Raw genomic sequence first — 20,930 nt, forward strand, 5'->3', positions numbered from 1 at the left:
TAGTTGAAGAGAGTACCGATATTTATTTTAAAATATGTATATATCAATAGAAAACACATACGTAACAAGCGGAAGACCGTGAGGCTGATCAGTCAAAAGTTTTTAGGCCTAATATAACATCGTTGTTTCTTTTCTCGCAATCTCTGATCGATCCAATTAGAAACTATTTTCATAAGTACATACATAGTCAAACTTTCATATCTCTTCCTTCATGTCTTTTCGTTTCCTTTCATCATTTATCTTCTCGTACTGCTCTCTCTCTTATTATTTCATATTTTATTCTACGTCGTATATACATAGTCAAGTGACGGACGTAAAATAATGAAAGAGCAGCGCAATAAACAAAGTGAGAGAAAAAATAGTAAAAAGAATATAGATGGAAGAATTACGAAACCCCGACTGTATAAAGCAATACTCGCATAAGGAACTAAAACGCGCCATTCGCCCCTTTTCTTTTACTAGTCTTTGGTTTATTGCACCTTAAAGCGTCACGCTGCTTCGATTATCAACGATTCATTGGTTATTAATTAACATGACGCTTTAGAATTGTAGATAATCTTCTTGCTGCAGTCAATAATATATTTGACAATTTACTCTTAAAGTATTTATATATTTATACAAATTATTTTTATTCTCACACTATGAATATAATTATGACAAAAGATAAACAGATTTGATATACTTTTCCAATAAAAAAATAACACCTATCGTATGCAGTTTAAATTTATTAAGTTGACGCAAGCTAGACCGATAAAATAAATGGCAAGATTTTTTCGTATCTTGTCGCTGCGATAATTCTAATAGGAGCAGCTACCAACGTTTATATTTATATTTCTATAAATATCAGAGACGAGAAGCTCTCTTAGCACGCGTTTATAGTCATAAGAAATCATTCAATTATATTTTCCAAAAGTTAAGACTTGTGCGATAAAAAATAAATAATATTTTCTTTCACATTTCTTTGTAATTTTTGATGCAATATGAAAAAAAAAAAAATAAATAAAAATTTCTGTGAAATGCATTTTTATGTAACAAAGAATTTTATTAATTATTAATTAGAATTTTATTAATTATTTATTAATTTATAACGAAATTCATCATTGGTTAAGACAATTAAACTCATGAAATAAGATTTTAAACCGCATATAAAACAGTAATTTTAAATTTTTAAGCGTATATTTTAATATAACGATGTTATATTAAATGTATATTCAATCATTTAATACTCATCGTTTCATTGTTATATTGCCATCGCGACTATTTCATCGCTATGACGAAGAAGCGCGAGACATTTTGACGCGATCTGTATTATAAAATCGTTGTAGTTTAAATGTGTTCAGCATATCATCATTTTGCTAAATTCTATATTCTGTTTGAATTAAATAAATTCCGTTCATAACAAATGTATTCGATAGGCTATCCACAGCTGTCGAGAACACTTCCCTCTTTTCGTTAAAGCGTTGCACTATGTTTCTGAAAAAGAGAAATTCTTTATGCATCAAAGACGAAGAATTGAAAAGAAATTGATTGAAGGCAATTTGTAAGAGATCGGTAATATGTAAAATCATCGATGTTGATGAATAATTAAAACGAAACCTTAGAGAATTCAATTTTATACGAATGAATGTATGCTCATTCTTTCTTTTTTTATCAATTTTTTACTGTATATTTTCTCGTTATAATAACTTTTCTGCTCACCAAGCGATTTACTGTTCCCTTGAACGATCTCCGCATCCGTGTAGGTTCTTGTAGGTTTATCGGCGCTAAATTGTTGTAATTCCAAATTGCCGTTGTGATTGCATCCATTCTCACATCTGCTCAAATAGATATCCAGCAACGGTGATCGGCAGGCGTCGCGTGGAGACAGATAGTCAGGATTGCTCGGTGACAAAATCTCCTCGTAATATTCTACGCTCTTCGGTTCTAGACCACCAACGGTGGAGCCGTATTTCTTCGGCAAAGTGGTCGACGTGTTCCTACCATAGTAAGAAGAATCCGCTATGCCGTCACTCAGAAACGATCTCGACAGAGAACTCTTGCACGAGACTCCGCCAAGATCGTTATCCGCGATGACGTCCGTGCTATGATACTTGGCGCGAGAGGCGACAAGATCCAGCGTCGGGGATCTCACGTATCTCCTCAAAGAGTCATGCGAGGAAGACGGTAAGCCACTACCGTAATGATCGAAGAAGATTCTCGCATCCGTCTGATGACCGTATACATTCGATGCGTCGCTGTACCTCTCTCGATCGACCGGCGATTTCCTCGAGGACACCTCGTCGTCGCCGTACAAAATATAATTTTTGTCCTTCTCCCTACGAAATATTTTAAATAACCAACAAGTAGAGGAATCGGATTCGTGAAGCTAGGAATTGTGAAAACATGAAAACATCATTCGATTTGCTTTTCTTATTATGTTTAGTTGTAGATCGCGACATTTAATTAATTTTTGTAAACCAAAAAAGTCAGAAAGAGAAGCAAATCTCGTAGAGTGAATTTACCTCGTCCTAGTAACTCCATAATTGTACAATCTGTCGCGGTCCCTTTCTCTAGAACTGTTGAAGCTGAACCTTCTAGGCAGAGTGACGCTGTTCACTCCTGGTGGCGGCGCCGTCAAGGATGGCCTCTTACGATCGTTGAATCTCGAGTAAAAGCTGCGTCTTCGTATTCGATCTATCACCGATTCCGAGCTGTCGGAGCCACGCATAAATAGAGAGTACGATGGTGATGTGGGCGAATGCAAATCGCTGCGATTGTGATTCAGATCGGCCGAACAGATTGACCAGGAATCAAAACTCTCGGGTTCCTCAGGCGAAAACATCTCGCTGGTGCAGTCATCCGGTGACTCTTTAATTACCTCTTTAGTTACGTCATTGATACCTTCAGAAGGATTCAATTTGATCTCTTTCGGTTCGTTCGAGGCGGATGTATGATCGACGGATCGCTGATTGGAATGATCATCTCGCGACTCCACGTGATTCTCTATGATCCTGGCACATTCGGTGACTTCTCGCTTCAGCTCGGCGACATCTTTCGCTCGTAACGGCTTATCGATGATTATCTTGTTGCCGGTAATGTTAGCGTGGTGCGTCATCTTGGATAGACGCTCCATCAATTTGTCGGAACCACTCTCCGCCACTGGATCGTCTATTTTAGGCGATCCGATAGACACGGTAGATTTCGGTGAACTACATTCAGGCGAATCTCTCTTGGGAGTCGCGTGTCTAAACGTGTGTTGCGGTATCTTGGATAGATCGAGTTTCAAATTCGCTCTATTCGGCCGACATTGTTCCAACGGTTGTTGTTTCGATTGACAGATATTAAAATTCGAATCGAGCCGAGCTGTAGAACTTGAGGAACCTATAGGAGGCAAAGAGCTCGAAATGCTTTGAGAATTCGATGCGTTTCCAAGTATGAAATTCGCCTGCGAGACATCAGTAGACGATAGGTTTATATCGAATTTATCTGTTCCTTTAATATCAGTTTTTATCTGATTTGCATTTTTCATAGCATCCCTGGACTTCGCTGGCAGGTCCGATTCTACCTGTTTCATAGGCATGCAGGATGATTTCGCGGTAATCTGATCATCAGTTTGATCATTTCCTTCGATTGAACCTTCCGCCATGACATTCGGACCTTCAGGACTCTTCTCTTTCTTCGTCGTCACGGTTTTCTTCTTCGTCAGTAGCTTTGATGACTTTCCCTTCTCATCAGACTTGCTTTCGGAACTGTCGGATTTCTTAACGACTTTCTTCACGACACGCACTATTTTCTTCTTCCTAGAATCGTTGGTCTCATCTTTACTCGCGTTTTCTTTCGACTTAACCAGCTTCTTAATCTTATTCTTATCAACATCCTCGCCTTTGTCGATCTTCGTGACCGACTCATTTTTGCCTACTAGAGAATTAATGTTTCTTTTGGTTTTAATCAGTTTCTTATCTTCATTATTGATAATAGGTGCCACATGGATGTGCTTATCGTCCACGACTCTACGCAAAAGTTCCGATGATTGATCTGACGATTTTTTCAGTGAATCCACTTTGTCTAACTTCATTCTATCCACGGATGACGACGCCGAGGAGTCTGAGGAAGGCGCGGGTCTTTTAACTTCCCTCGATTGTTTTTCCACGAAAGGTTTCCTTTCCTTAGCGATCAATTCCTTCTCTTTCGATTTCTCCTTGGATGGCGATCTTTTGCACATTTCGCTCACTATCTTCTCCGGCGATCTCTTATTCTCCGGTAGCTTCTTCATCGGTTTATTGTCAGTCCTAGTGAATTTCGTCGGTATTTTGCTCGTCCCGGTTACATCTTCCTCTAAAGACGACTCGACCGATTTGACGCATTTGGGCGGGCTCTTTTTCAATTTACTCATAATTGCGTTCTGTGTCCGGCTGCTACCATTCGCGTTTCGCTTGGGCGTATCTGTGTTCGTCTTGAATAGTCCCAATACTGACGTCACGCGTCCTTTTGAGCTTGGCACATTCTTGACGTCCTTATTTGATCCTTCATGACGCGAAAGATTCTCCACGCTCAGCGTTTTCTTCACCTCGAGCAAACTCGATCCCGCAGAATCCGCGGGTGAACACTCGATAGGCGGTGCAGAACACTCGCGCAATCCACGTTCCTTCATCGAGCTGTTATTTATCGTCGGCTTCGCGACCATACTCGTTGTCTCATCATTCGAGCGCAACCTTTCTAATTTTTTCTCCAATGAATGCAGAAAACTGTTCTTCGAGCCTTGTTCGACTTTAACTCTCTCTTTGTCCTCCTTGTTGTTGGTCTTGTCCTCGAAGGCGAACGAGGAAGAGGAAGAGGCGTCGGCACCGCCTAGTTTATCTTTCTGCAACGTATTTATTTCATTTTTCTGTTCCTTGCAGATCTTCTCGTCCTTTGAATCATCCTCTTTGCGATCTTTGCTCTCGCTTTTTCGCCTCATGAATCGTGATTTTCGACGCTCATTCTCCGCCGCTTTCTGCGCCTCTTTCTCCTTCACGTACTGACTCTCCTCTCTCGGCGTGTCGAAAAAATCCGGTCGCAAGAAGCGTGAAATACGATGTTGTTTCGATTTTTCACTTTTGTTGTCCTTCGATTCGGTCTCCTTATCGGTGCCACTGCCACTGCCTCTGAAAAGTTTGCTTAGAATCGACCTTTCCTGATTAATGCCTCCGGCCGATACGTCAGCTGGGCCGGCGAACGATTTCACGCTCGACTCTCTGGTCAATGAACCTGAACGTAATCTCAGACTCGGGATGCAACTGCGTCTCTTGGATGTGCCGGAATTTGCTGCCGACAATGGATCTGAAGTGGTCATTAAAGTTTCCTTGTCACACTTGTCCATATCTTTGTAATTGCAGCTGAGATTCGGATTGAATTGCAAGTTCTTCAATTTTGATTCCTTAATTAAATTTTCTGCCGCCATCAATCGGTTCTCGAAACTCTTGGAGATGTCTGACTTACAAATCGATTTACCATAATCACCTAGATTCGATGAAGATTCCGTGGGTGAGATCTCGCAGGATTTGGCTGATACGCTCGAAGTAGTGGTGACGCCAGTGGTATTTTCCATCGAATTAGTATTAGAGTTGCACACAGATATCGATGTACCTTCCGATATAGAGCCATTCTCCGTCATATTATCAATTTCCTCTTTGCAAACGGATAAATATGTATCATCGCCGGGCTCTTCCTGGATCTTGTCTGTTCTGTAACCGTGAAAGCTATCTCGTCTCGCGTTACCAATGACACTCGATCTAATTGAATCCTTGTACTTGCGACCCAGCGTCATTATGTGTTTCGGTAGAGGCGGCAACAGCTTGTTATCGCAGTCGTCATCATCGTCGTCGTCGAACAGACTGATGCTTCTTCGCGGTGAATGCCGTTCCGATTTATCATACTTGCACGGCTCTAGCAAGCTGTTGGTTCTCCTAATACCTCGATCGAGCGATCTACCTCTATATTCGGTCCGATCAGAAGTCGTGGACGTGGAATATCGTTTCGCGATTTCGCTCAGGCCTATCAGACTCTGCGCAAAATCCCTCGTCGGTGACTGATAATATCTGTTATTGTCGCGTGAGGAGGATGGTGAACGCGGTACAGACTGTCGGGTTTGTTCAATAAATTGTCTACTCAATCTGCGTGCTAAGCTGGGAGTGAAATTCTGCTCCAGAGATTCTTGCGACTCCCTTCTAATTTGTGCCGCTGTTTCTGCTTTAACGTCTTCTTCGTGTACTTCTACTTTATCTGAAAACAATCGAGACAGAATCTATGCATATTCTACATGGGTATGTGTCCGTATATGTGTCTGCACAATAATTGGACAACGATTGGATGTTGTTCTTGTTGCTGTTGTTGTGTTGTAGGATGTATGCATAAGAATACTCGGAATGTCATTATATTTTCACTCCTTTATTTCTACATACATATAAATCTCTTTTATAAAATTTGTCGAAAAATCTAATAAATAAGAAGAGACATCCCTCCCTCTCCCCCTCCCTCTCTCTCACTCTCACTCTCTCACTCTATCTTCCCTCCTCTCCCTCAAATTTTGTTGAATTTCATTGGATGTCTTCTTAAACGGTTCTATATAGCTATACGTAGTGCATTTGTATTCATATACGTCGATGTATATTTTCAAGTCATGGAAGCTCTCTAAACGTGTGACTATTACGCTCTGCGGGATATCGATAATTTAGAATAGTGGGAAGATTTCGAAATAGTCTTAAGAAAATCATATACAAATGATAGTTCTTTGAAGATATGCATCGACGGAACTAGTTATAGCGTGTATACATACCGTATCTTTTTTATATTTAGATATTAATACAGAAAATTATAAGTGTATACTCATTTAACAGTGACCATGCAACTAAAAGACTCGTCTTACACATCCGAGGAAAAACAAATATAAACAAGTAACAAATAACAATACAATTGATAATAGTATTAAAATTACGTTTCAAAGAATAAATATGCATATCACTTTTGGTACACTCCTAAATCACAGTATGTTAAATGAGTAGACTCAGGACAACAAGTGCATAGTAGGATATAATATTAAATACAATATATATATATATATATATATATATACATATATATATATATATATATGCATTACATCAAAGCATGCGAAGACAATGTGAAGTAATAAAAACGCTGTTATTTAAACTCTTAAAAACACAACAAATATCAGCCATTTCAGACAAGGGTTAGCTTCCGCTTGCAAGTATACAATCATTTTCACTTTTTTCCTTTTCTTCAAATAACAATGTCATATAGATAATTTTCTTTCGTATAATAAAATTATTTTCAAGTTTTTAGAATATGGCAACAAATAACTTATGTAGTAGTAACAATTTTCGCGCGTTCGGTATGACTTATTCCAATGCTGCACAATGTCACATCACATTTATAACTATCACTCGCTAATAACGGAGTTTCAAGTACGAGCGGTGTGTTTAAAATTATAAATATACGCACTTCACTCGCTATCGGTTTAATATATATTAAATATATACACTATCATGTACTTACTAAATTATTTTTATATTTTTCTATTATTTTACTCAAATATATTTACATTGTATATCTGTATATACTCGAGAATAAATCATACCAAAGATAACCCGAGGTTCACAGAGACTCGCGAACAGGAAGTTTGGTCTCATTAAAAACGCACGTGACAAAAGTGTTAAAAGTGTATATTATTTTCGAACTTTATAAGTTGCGCACAAGCAAAATTATTATAATGCAAGAATGCGAATGTCTTCCCGCATCACTGTGATCAGAGACATTGTGTGGTAACATAAGTAGATTGGCCAAGTACACTTTTCAGAAACACATCGAACGAGTGCGCGTCACCGAACGGCGAAAGATTCTTTTTTCTTTTATATTCTCAGAAGTATAAGACTACGTGCGACTTTACCGACGTCACATTCACTTTGAATTAGGCATACAAGATATTACTACCTAACTTGGTTTGTTTATTGAGGATTACCGTCAGCCCGCCTACGTAGAGTCACTCGCACGGTCGCTGCAACAACCGTCAATAAAACCGTCAATCAACGTATTACAAAACGACGCCACTTATAGATTTTTCTACAGTATATTATCTTCAATAATAATTGTTTGCTAACATTGTGGACAAATGGCTAAATGCGATGCCAACGAGATCTTAATATATATCATATTAAGCAGGGTCTTCCTTGAATTTTTGTTAATGTAATTTACGAAAAAATGTATATTTTTATTTTTATCGTTTATTGTTATTGTTCTTCTTTTCAATTGCATTTTTATTTTTACTTTGTGTATTTTTGTTATATTTTCAGAAATAATAAGGGATAAAAACAAAGGCTACTTTATATTGATTGAATATTAATTTTCTCAAATATAAAAATAAATAAAAAAAGATTGTTTCAGAAGTCCCTGTCGTTGTCAAATAAGAAATCATAAAATTTTTATTGTAATTATATACATACGAGAGTGCTAACAAACAATTATTTTAATTACTGATTGAAGAGTCGACGATAGACGTAAATTAATGCACGAATTTTAAACATGGATTTCTCTGTCTTGGATAGTGGAATTGAGACTCTTGTACATTGTATATGGATATATGTGCAGTCATGCTTAAAATTTAATGTACATTAGGTAAATGAAAAAGAAAAACTGCTACTATGCTGTTACAAGATAATAAAAATCAATAGCAGCAATGCATTGCAACAATTATGCATATTACAAGGTTCTATGTCAGGCAAAGTGAGCTTACTATTTATTCTATGTTTTTTTTCATTTACTTAGGGACAATTCTATTTGTTATTTTATTAACTTATTTTAATATACAAATATATATATATATATATATATATATATATATATATCACATATAAATAAATATATATATATATATAATATATTTCGTATTAAAAATTATATTAATTTACAAATATCGCATAAATAACAGACCCTGCAGCTTTTATACATTTCAATAAATAAAACGTTGATAAAAATGAGTTTGAATGAAAAAAAATAAACGAATGAAATTATTAGAGGTTGTCCCAAAGGATTGGATCGTGCAAACATGCTTTTGAGAATGCAAAATCTAAAAATAATTATCAAAAAATATGTGTTATTTCGTTGTATTTTTAAGAAAATAATATAGAATAATTTTTAATTACATTTCAGTACTTGAAATGTTAAATCTGACATTTGGAAAAATTAAATACAAATTATTTTGTTTTGAAAAAAGGAGAGATACATTGCAATAAAAAAGAAAGATGTTTTAAACATCATTTTTAATTTATTCGAGAAATAAATATATTTATCTCTTTTGTAATAATTTTTTGTCTTTCTTTGATTGTATCTTTAGAACCATTCCCCTGAAATATTATCAAGAATTACCGTGCGCGCAAGTGTGTAATGTATAAACTATTATACGTATGCAAGTGTTAATAATTAAATAATATTTAATATTATATTAATTTATATAATTTTTTCTTACTTAACACGGATTAAATATTCATATTTATAAAATCATAAATAATAAGAGATCTGTTTCAAATACTCATCAACTCTCGTTATACTCATCTGTGCCAAACATGAACCATATAATCTATAGGGTGTTAGTATCAAAGGTTGCAAAACAGGCAAGAAATCAAAGAATTAACATATTGGAAATTGAAGTAAAAAAAAAAAGACAGAAACAATAAGGATAAAAGTAAACAAAATAATGTGCTCTGTCTATCAACGACTCGACAACAGCTAGATACTAGGAGATGCATACTGAATACCATCCAGCATTTTCTCACAAGGCTAATAACCAGTGACAAAATAGCATGATGACCACAGTGATTTAACAGAAGCTTTTATTAATCATCTTATATATTTTTAATTAACTCTGTACATGATCATGTTATTAAATTATCGTTTAATACATCAAGTCTATCTTCAGATATATTATTAGGTGTTGGAATTAATTCGTAGCGTTTTTAATGAAAGAATGTTATTTATTTCACATGAGCATTAAAAAATACATTAATGAAAGTACTTCCCATCACTTGTAAAACGCTACGAATTAATTCCAACACCTAATAAATAAAAAAAATAAATAAATTGAAGAGATAAAAATTTTTTTTTTATCTTTGGCTTCTGTAAAATAGTGGGTCGACATTCTACAACATTAAATATTCGTATGTACAATTTGTAGTGGACCTTGAACGACAATGGATTCGTAGATTATGTAAATGTCGGAAAGATATTTATCATTTTAAATTTGACTTTCGTTATGTGCACGTATATAATTCTTTCTACGATCTCGCGTGTATAAGGTACCACATTAAATTGTAAAATGATTACACTCTCTTACCTCTTGGCAAGGTGTTGTTTCCGATTTCGAAGACATTTTCTCTGGAAGATGTATTGTGCGATCCAGGACTATTTGGAGTTACGGGATTGGAAGTACTGGCGGTGTCTCTCTTTGAAAATATATCCGCATCGCGATTCAGAGAATGTTTAAATTGTGATTCCGAGAGTCGCCTGCATGCACAAGAAAACGACAAAACATCACTTCTATGTACAAATTATCGTAACGAGCGGATTTATGCTCATTACGAAACATATATTAGAAATAAGATACTGAAAGAAAGAAAGATATTCACATTCAATATAAATTTTTTTGTGATGAGAGAGAGAGAGTGTGTGTGCGTGTGTGTATGTGTGCGAGTCAACAAAGTCTACAAAGGCGAAAGCGTGAATACCAGCAGCAAGATGTTGGCAAGAAGCAAAGAGTGTCAGCCTATGCGGATTGATAGCAGATATTTCGAGCTGTTTATTTTCACAACATGTACACTACTCCGATGAGATACATGATTAAGCCAAAGTGAGCGAAATTAGGTTGATACAAACATGTATAAATATGCGATCTAAATTTTAACTTGCTTGTAGCGTGTGTCCAATTGCAATTTCTTTATTTCGTTTTGTTAAATAATTCCTACTACTTGTAGCTCAGCTAACAGGCGAGTACACTAAGTTTTTTATTATAATTTCTTTTTGTACAATTGGACTCACGTAGTCATAGTCCGTGTTTCGACATAGCTCTCGTAGCTTGCACAGACAAGCATAAAACCATCATCTCATCATTATTAAAATTAAAGATTTTTTAATGAAAGTTAACCATTATAGAAGTTTTATCGTGATGTCAGCGTTAATCCAAGCTCATTATCGATATGCCTGCTATATATTAAGTCCAAATAAAAATAATCAGACTATTCCTCATATATGTATGAATAATAATTCGAGATCGCGTTTTACCTGGATAATGGCTTATTAAGACCCCAAAATGATTGAGACGATTGAGAGCCGAGTCTGCCGAACAGTCTACTACTTGAAAAACCGCCAGATCGATTATCATCAACATTGAGTCGCTGCGTCAGGCTTCGTACTCTAGATAATAACGTAGAGAACAAGTTTTCGGCAGTCAGTAACTCAAAACCATCATCATCATCGTCTTCGCCAGATGACAAGCTGTCGGCATGCTCGGAAGGTTGTCTGGATGGTCGCGAACTTCTCAATCGATGCATATGTCTTTGTAACAAATCCTCTCTATTGAGAAAAAAGAAAGATTATCATTTAAATTTAGTAATACAAATCTAAATTTGTAATATTTATTGTCAGCTAACGCTCTCCAACTATATTAAAGTAACTATATAAAACCGAATTTGATATAAATCGTCAAGATTAACTACATTTACCCATGCAATGGAGAGAAAGGAGACTCATCTTCGCTAGCATCCGATAATAGAGAACTCATTCTTCTTGGCCTACCGAATCGGGATCTCGAGGGATTCGTACTTGTCGGTGTACCAGTCTTACTCTCCGGCTCCAGACTACCCGATCTGGGAGTAACATAACCGCCACCCTCTACCGCGATAGGAATTATGTACTCTCTAGGACTCTTTTTGATTGGTTCCGGTCCCACAGTTGAACCGAGAGCGCTGTCTGTATCTGAATCGGCAGTTGATTGGCGAGACAAAGAATTCGATTGTTGAGACATTGATCTCTGGGACATTGACGGTTTAGGCGGCGGTGTAGATGAATGCTGCGTACGTTCATGTCCTGTTTCTACCTATATTTTTATAATTTTACAGATGCAAAAAAATAATTCTTATTTCGTCAATTCTCAAATTAAAAAAATATATATATGTTTCCAAAATAAATATGTTGATCTTTCTGTACCTGAATAGGTATAATTCTTTCTTTCGGCGGTGTAGCCTTAGGTCTGTCTTCCGGTTCTAAACTTGAACTTCTGTTTACATGAGGCACCGCCGCGGCAACCGGGAACGCCACCTCTGATCTCTGTGTACGCAGTTTCTGCGGCTGGAAAGCCGCAATCTTAGCTTCTACTTCGGACTTGAACGCTACAGTTTCTGGCGACCTGATCCCGGACAATGTAATTTCAGCTTTGCTTGTTTTTCGTCTGGGTAACGTTGCACTCTTTAATGTTATTTCCATTTTACTAGATATCTTTGGTTCATCCAATTGCGAAGTTTCGATATTAGCTATATCAGATGTACTAGTCGTCTATTAAAGAAAAAGAGTAAAACAAAACTAGATGGAAGTTAAACATGTAGACAACATTTTAATTTCGTACTTACAGTTGTTTCTGGTGCTGTCGACTTAACATCAAGGTCGAATTTTGTCTCAATTGGCGTGGAGACAGACACCGTAGCAGATCGTACGTCATTCGGCGCAACCTGTACCTTCAGTCCGAGTTTCTTGGAGTTTGGGCTCTGAGGCGATACTGAGTTTGGTGGCGAGCCATTCAACTTCTTCTGCATTGGAGGCTTACCGATCGCGCCACTAATGATATCGATAGCGCGTTTTTTCGCTTCATCTCGCTTATTTAATTTATCCTCGGTGACAATGATCTCTTGATTCCCCGGTGTCTGTTTCTGCTCATCCTTCTCGCCTGTCTTAGTAGTTGGCACATCAATAATAACTTTAGACGCGCTGACTTTTGTAGGGGGTGGCGTGATTGCGGAGAGACTGGCCTTTCTTTCGAAGGCTCGTTTTGCACCTCCCACGTTAACGCCAGGAATAAATATCTTTTTAGGTTTCTCATTTTCGGCAGTAGATGACAGTTGATTGAATTTTTCAGCCGTTTCGAATATTTTGGAACGTCGTCTTTCAACAGGCTTAACAGATGGAATATTTGCCACTTCATTCGATAATTCAGAGTCTAAAGAAAGCGCTTTTTCTTTTAGCTTTTTGAACTCGTTCTCCGTTGGTTCGAATTGCTGTATATCTTGCGACGTTTCGTTTGTAACACTTGTGTCACTTTTATTTGGCACTTTTGATTCCAGATTATCTGACTTTTTGAATGCTATCTCATTTGCTATCTTATTCACATTTTCTGAAGCAGTCTTTTCCACGTCTTCGTATAAACTCTTATTAGGAGACTTTGTACGTTTTTGTTGCGCTTTATCTTGCTCATTGCTAACCTTTTGATTAATCTCACAAATATGAGCACCCTCGATAGACATTGGCTCGCGTGATTGTTGATATTCGCTTATCAATGGAGTCTTACTTCTCTCTTTACTTGGCGATCTCTCCTTTGATTCTTCAATCAGCTCTAGACAAGCTGCTTCTATTTCCTCAAAATCAACAGTCTTACTCATAGGAACAGTTACAATGGCTGTCGGTTCCACCTCCATCGCCTCCTCTGATATAGAATTTGGAATTGGAGCTGAATGGTGTCTGGAATAACAATGTTTGATGTTACGTCTCTTCATATCAATGGGAATTAAATATTAATATTGATTAGAAAATAATTTCAAGACATATATTTATAATTTACCTAGATGAAGATCTATACGTCCTAGGCTCTCTCTCGTCTGATTTTTCTTTTCTTCTAGACCTCTCTTTCCTCTTCACGCCCGCCGCAGTCGTTTCATCCATCGATGGTGTTGTCTCCAGTTTTCTCTTAGCGTCTCCAGCCGCGAAGGATCTCGGTTCCTCCTCGAACAACTCTCTTATTCTCCTATCGGAGTTATTCTGATCGAGTTCCATTAAGCTACCGACTGAATGACATCTAGTAGGTACTAACGTATCGGAAGACATATTATTCGCAACATCTCCGCCTGCTTGCTGATCGCCCCCTACTAGCAATTTCTCAGCGCTGGCCGACTGTGGCACTAGAGAGAGCAATAAATCCAATCGAACTGGAGTCTGAGCCGCTAAATCCTCTGCGATATCGAGACAATTTTGTTCGTAACCTTCGTTCACCCACCAATGAGTGCAAATTCTCTCGATATCGGCACGTCTACTGGGACACACTGTGAGCATCTCCTTTATAAGCGGCGAAGCGGCTATAAAAAAAAGTTAATTGTATAAAATCAAATTATCATTTTATTTACTTTATACAAATTTCGAAAGAAATTGCTTCAATATGAGATTATCAAGTATGCTAATTCACATAAATAAATTACAAGAAATTTTTATCAGTTCGATGAATTAACAAAAATTTCTCGTAATTTATACTTTAGCTTTTTGACATTTTTGATAGAGTTGCACGCGAGCGTGTTGGCGTCGTGCGTTATACGAATGCTATACTTACGGGATGGTTTTTTAGGCTCAAAATAATCAGATTGTGAGATCTGCTTGACTAGTCGTTTGAAGTTCGACCCATCAAAGGGCATAGCACCGTAAACCAATGTATACAGTAGAACACCTAGACTCCAGCAATCCACTTCTGGTCCATGATAAGGAGTTCCTTTCACTATCTCTGGACTCGCGTATAATGGACTGCCGCAAAACGTGTTTAATAATCGCTGCTCGTCGAACACGTTCGAAAGACCAAAGTCGGCTATCTTGGCGTTTCCAACTTGGTCCAATAAAATGTTCTCAAGCTTCAAATCTCTGTGACAGATTTTATGTTTATGGCAATAGAAAACAGCGGTGGCTATCTGTCGGAATATTCTGCGAGCCTCGTGTTCGCTCAAAACTTTGCGCTCGCTTAGATAATCGTATAATTCTCCTCCGGCTGCATACTCCATTACCAGTACCATTTTCTCTCTGTTTTCAAATACTGTAACAGTAATTTTATCTTAAGATTATCTTTTAATAATTTTGCTAAATAGGCTCTTAAGAAAATAAGCATTAATATTGAAGTCAATTTTAATCGTGCCTACATCTATATCTATTCTAATCGATTCCCTTTCCTGTCAATTCATTAGCTATCACGAAGAGACGAAGAAAGAGAATTTAATCGAAGCTAAGATTAACTAGCTCATAAATAGATTGCTTCCATACACTTATGTCATCCAAATCATAATATGTTATTGTATCATGAATATTACCTTCATAAATGTGAATAATATTTGGATGTTGAACGCTCGACATAATCTGTATTTCCCTTCGTATTCTGATGAGATCAGCCTCTGTTTCTATTTTGCATTTTTTAATTGTTTTGATCGCCACTTCTTGGCCAGTTTCCTTGTTTATTCCTAACTGCACCTTACCATAGGTGCCCTGCCCTAATTTCTTTATGATGTCAAACCTGTGAGATGAGAATATTAGTAGATGATCTAATTATCTTCTTGTCAGCCTAATCGAATCTAATTATGGAATGCAAATTTACAATTGCAATTATTTATCTATTAAATTAATCACTATCAAACTTTATTCATCTCAAGCAATTGAAGCTATTTCAGACAATTGTAGATTATTCTAATGTTTTATATTTAGCAATTATTGGAATCATTTCTTTGGTTTCTTTTTCTGAAGCCATACATTTGGAAGCATTTCTGTACACGTAACCAGAATAATATATATACGACTTAACACAACTAGAATTGACTTACAAACCTTTGCTTCAGCTTCCGTTTGTGATTATGAAGACGCACTCCACCCGTGCTCTCCATCCCACCCATTATATTATGTATACTTGCTTCTCCGACAACCATTTTGTCTGCGTTTATCTGGAAAGAAAATACATCACAGATTCAAATGTTTTTCCTTAAATATTTTAATTTTGTTGTATTTCAAATATCAACATCATAGCACGATCTTTCTTCTCTTATCTCTCTCCTCCCTTTTCTCTCTCTCTTTCTCTCTCTCTCTCAATTTCTTTTTTTTTTTTTAGTTGCTTCCTATCTTCCAGGCAAACTGTCGGCGTGGTCCTACTCTCTCATAAACGAGAATGACAGCGGCAAAGGATAGCTATAGCCATCTGAGTCTTGCATTAAGAAATGAAGAAAGCGAAAGCGAAGAGATGAAGAAGAAGAGAGAGAGAGGGAGAATGTGGTAAGTTTATTTCGGGCATCAAGACGCCAGTGTATGTGCCGACCCATCGTCGGTGGATTTCTTCTCTGCACTGTCTCCTTGTCCTCCCTATACGTACCAAAAAGATTCCTCGTCACTAAATTCTACATTCGTAAATTCTTCAGAAAAACTCTTCAGATTAGTGTTTTACCGTAACACCTATCTTAACTGTGCACAATATTGTCGATCTATATTTTTAATCAATCGTACGAATGCGAATAGTAAGAATTACATGCTGATGCAATCAATATATTTAGTGAATACGCTGAGGATTTGTGAATACAAGGGAATTTGTGATAATAGGATAAAATAAATTAAAATATATTAAAAAATAAATTATAATATAGATATATAATAGTAAAATGTAAATTAAAAATAGCAAAAGCAGTTTCAGTCCACGCTATATGATAAGGTTATTACATATTATACTGCAAAAGATACAAAATCAAGTGAAAATAAGATGACATTTTTCTCAAACAGATCCTCAGATTATATATTTATTAGACTGTAATCTATTAAAACGAAAGTATCACAATACAATGTGTATATAGCACATTGTTGATCAGTTTGGTTGATATGTAATATGTATTAACAAGATCTCAGAACTAATTCTAAATTCTAGTCTCGTTTCTCTCAAGTAATTTACCTGTATATACGTGACTTACGTCACTGTTCCAAAACCATTAATTTTATTTTCAAACGATAAAGAGATATTATTCTTACCGGTACAAACGATAAGCCAATTCTTAGAATTTTTCGCGAGAAATTTTTTGTCGCCAAAATAGTTAAGCACTCGTATAAATTACGCTAGTTTCGTCAAGATTCGACGTTGGTTCACCAATAAATCATCGCATAAATCACGCATGTAAGTATAGTAAATTTCCAAAGCTCTTGAATTTTATCTTGTCGGGGAGGATTAATCGCATTGATCAAAAATTCGGTCGAAATATCAACAGCTTTCGAATAATGATTGCGATACTAAAGATAAAAGATTCGTCGTATATGTTTTAAGAAACAAAAACAAATTTGTGATATTGATGCAATTAACATTGAACGACGGTATCTCGTTGCGTATACCTAGCCATTGCTCTTGGAAGATAAGACCCGAAGGAAGATAATCCTATCAAGTTTTTTGACGGACGGTTTGTCCGAGACGGCAGACGACGCGACGAGAGCCTCGTCGCTTGGCTATTAATGCATCGTCTCGCGTGATGGCGAACGGCTGACGAGTGCGCTTAAGGAGGTTGTAAGGCAAATGCAATATGTCAAGGATTACTTGAAAAAATTATAGATTATTCTAAATTGCATTTAAAAGTAATACAAAAAAATTCGAGACAGTTTATCATCTAGAAAAAAGTTATTTCAATAAAAAGTAATATTTTTTTAATTTGTACTCCAATAGAGACATATACAAAAATGTATTATAAAATAATGATAAAAATCCAAATTTTTTTTTATATACGTACTTTATGAATCCAAAAATATTTATGTAAAGTTACATTGAGATGCAAACATTAGTTGTTCAATAAATAAAAAAAAATATTTATTTGTTATAATTGGTAAATTTCAATGAAACTTTGTACAAGTCATTTTTAATACTTAAAATATTTATACAAAAAAATTTAGATCTTTATTATTTTTAAAATTTTTGTTTATAACAATAAAAATAACAAACAAAATAAATAATCTATAAAAATGTATTGCTCAATAAAAACAGAATGTTATGAACCCAACTTTCACATGTATATATTATAGTTTGTTTAAAACGTAAATATTAATATGTTTTATGCCCTTACAACCTCCTTGAGTTCAGTGAGCAACGGCGACTGTTGCCGAGAGTAAAAACTGAATGAAACTGAGAAAGCAACGTCGTGACGCTACGTGATCTCGTGATCGAGTCTCTTGTCGATCGCGGACTTGGAATATATTGGTTTATACCATACTCGTGACATGCGATATGGACAAGTTGCCATTGATGTCGCTTGGATTAGGAAAAATCGACAATGAAAATAGGCGCGAAGCCGCTGCTCCGCTCTCGATACACTCCCAATCGGTCGCTCACTCGATGCGTTACGGTATTTTTAGCGAGCATGTAGACCCGCGGTGGCAAAGCTCTCGCCGGTGATCTCCAAGGACCAACTGACTTGAGTCGTAACTAACGACTCTTGTCTCTTTACACGCGATCAGTTCAGCTCTCATCAATCTGATCACTCTGGACTCCGTCTAGTCCAACTGTCTCTCCCATTATTTCAATTCGATTCTACTTGGATAAAATATTACGAAATAGTTTCCATAGAAACGTATTCGCATTATCTACTCTTTATCGTGTACTTGCAAATGTTACATTTCTTTATTATTTCTTGTTATATTTTGGCTTTAATTATTGTGCGACATTCTATTCACGAATTCTATTAGTCTTTCTGGCTCTGTAAGAGAGAGAGAGAGAGAGAGAGAGAGAGAGAGAGAGAGAAAATATGATTGACCGTGTTAAATTCGTATCAGTCATTTATCTAGAGATTCTATAATAGAGGCTACGAGTTTTGTTAAATCCTAAGAAAGAGAAAGGGATATAATATACTATCTTTAGACAGAATCTCACACAGAATTTAATTAAAGATATAAAATAAGACAGTATAAATGAGATAGAATATATGCCTTTCTCTCTCGTAGGCTTTGACAAAATCACTCATAAACTCTATTATAGAATCTCTAGATAAATGACATACTATATTGCGAATTTATTATTTAATACGGTCAATCGCACTTTCTCTCTCTCTCTCTCTCTCTCTCTTTCTCGGGTAAAGGTTAGTTATTTACGAAGATGTAATGCGTTTAAGTATGACATCACTGCACTCGCGAATCGATGTTCTCTTGCCATTCATTAAAATATTATCAACTTACTTTCAACTATGCGATTAAAAACAGTTCAGATGCAGATCTCTGTGGAAAATCGGCCGTTGACGAGTGTATTTATTGAAAAATGCTCTCATTAATCCCATCGCGAATATTCGCGCGACAATACTCGATAATTATATCGACGATTATGGAAGTTTAAAGCTACTGACGAATACATCGGTTTTAAGAATCCTATTCTGAAAATTATGCGATTGGAAAACAGGACTCAGACGATCCGAGATAGGATATATTATAATACCGTGTATCCTCGAGGTTCTTATGAAACGTGCAAGAGCAAAGAGTCATTCGAAGAATCTGATTTGATCAGGTCAAATTAAACGTGCTTAGAATATGCCACTATCGCTGCACGGTATGTAGGTTTGTATCGACAAAAATAGCGTTCCAATACCTCTAGAAAGTCCCTTCTGATAAGTCATTTACGGAGCAGTTGGATCGAGCTTGCGATTACGTATACGCGTGTACCGTATATGTATATACCTAATGCACTTGTATATGTGTACACGCGCCGTGTTGCTCTCTCGATGACGAATGTGCGCCTCTTTTATCATTGGATAACCTCACGACGCCCACGATATCAAGAGATCCTGTACCTTCTAATCATCTTGAACGGTTGTATCTATATTGGAGTATTTCAGGTGACAACCGAGTATACTAGGTAATTCCGAAATAACTGAAAATGGAATATCAAAGAGAATTAGTGGCAAATAAAATTTTGTGAAATAACATTATATGTTGTAAGACGTAACGTTTCACATAAAATTATCTGAAATTCGTTATCATCCTCTTCCTGAAGTATTAATTACTCCATGATTACTTTTTACTTTCCTTCTCTTTAAATTTAGTTTATTCAATTATTCTAATTTTTTTCCTCCTTTTTTCAATATCTCTTACTCTTTTACCTTTCCTGATATATTCTAATTATTCTCGGATGGTCTGATATTTGCGTGAACCAAATTATCATAATTTTTTAGCTCGTTTCTTCGTACATCATTCCTCTTTCTCCCTCCCCCCCCCCCCTCTCTCTCTCTTTCTCGTATTCTCTCTGACCGCAACGGATAATAAATTCGTTGCGGACGTCGACGTCGGTCGCCCACAGCGACGACGAAAAGCTTTGAATGGGAATCGTCGAGGCCGAGGATTGCCGAGGAAGACGTACACGCACGTCGCACGCACACACTAGAATTCTTATAACTCTAGCATACATGTTCACGCCGGTCGCGGCGGGCCGACTAAATATAGCGGGAATTCGTACCTTACGGTGTGAACTCTGGAGCGCGAATTATTCCCTCTCTCTCTTGCTCTCTCTCGTTCTTTCTCTTTCCCCTTTCATCCGCCTGTCTGTCCGTCCGTCCTCGCGATCCTCGAGCAAGCACCGTCCACCAGCGAGCGAAACCGCACTGTAATTTCTCACGCATACACTCTTGGAACGAGCCTTTGTCATTTGCCAGTCACACGGTCGAATTTCTCGAGCTTTTCTGGATAATCACGAGACGTACGGCGTGTTTCCACTTCATTTTACCGAACACTCTCCGCGAGACATCGAGGAGGAGGACGACGACGAGGGCGACGACGACACGGCGCACGGCTCGAACGCTGCCATCTCGTCTTTATTTACTAATTTTGGACGTGTGCACTGTGCGACCGAAACGCCAGGAACGGTCGAACGTTTGGATCGCAAAACGTCTGCGGCGCCACAG

At 36.9% G+C, this 20,930-nt stretch overlaps 1 protein-coding gene across 5 annotated transcripts; it reads right to left on the bottom strand.

Moving 5' to 3' along the window:
- On the bottom strand, positions 1 to 20,928 carry Nuak1 (Nuak family kinase 1). Of its 5 annotated transcripts, none has more exons than XM_087406847.1 (15): positions 20,486 to 20,928; positions 19,711 to 19,903; positions 15,862 to 15,974; positions 15,354 to 15,553; positions 14,612 to 15,082; positions 13,853 to 14,363; positions 12,651 to 13,752; positions 12,232 to 12,576; positions 11,748 to 12,121; positions 11,308 to 11,598; positions 11,065 to 11,100; positions 10,364 to 10,533; positions 2,502 to 6,240; positions 1,699 to 2,315; positions 1 to 1,473 (listed from the first exon to the last, which is right to left on the bottom strand). In XM_087406847.1, exons 3-15 carry the CDS (start codon positions 15,957 to 15,959, stop codon positions 1,466 to 1,468), a joined length of 7,962 nt encoding a protein of 2,653 aa, XP_087262973.1. In that variant the 5' UTR covers positions 15,960 to 15,974; positions 19,711 to 19,903; positions 20,486 to 20,928; the 3' UTR covers positions 1 to 1,465. The 5 variants fall into 5 exon arrangements, with proteins under 5 accessions (XP_087262973.1, XP_087262981.1, XP_011055797.1 ...); XM_087406855.1 differs by having other exon boundaries at positions 19,622 to 19,903; XM_011057495.2 differs by lacking the exon at positions 19,711 to 19,903.
- Between the last annotated feature and the right edge of the window lie 2 nt (positions 20,929 to 20,930).

This window comes from Acromyrmex echinatior, chromosome 1 (genome assembly GCF_024713525.1).
Source record: "Acromyrmex echinatior isolate Ae372 chromosome 1, ASM2471352v2, whole genome shotgun sequence".
Taxonomy (NCBI): domain Eukaryota; kingdom Metazoa; phylum Arthropoda; class Insecta; order Hymenoptera; family Formicidae; genus Acromyrmex; species Acromyrmex echinatior.

Bases quoted from the DNA above. Each gene is read 5' to 3' on its own strand.
- Nuak1 (XM_011057495.2), bottom strand. From the start codon at position 15,959: ATGGTTGTCGGAGAAGCAAGTATACATAATATAATGGGTGGGATGGAG. The intron at 14,364-14,611 runs GTAAGTATAGCA...TTTTTTTTATAG, and splicing joins TGAGCCTAAAAAACCATCCC to CCGCTTCGCCGCTTATAAAG. The intron at 12,122-12,231 runs GTACAGAAAGAT...ATAAAAATATAG, and splicing joins AAAGAATTATACCTATTCAG to GTAGAAACAGGACATGAACG.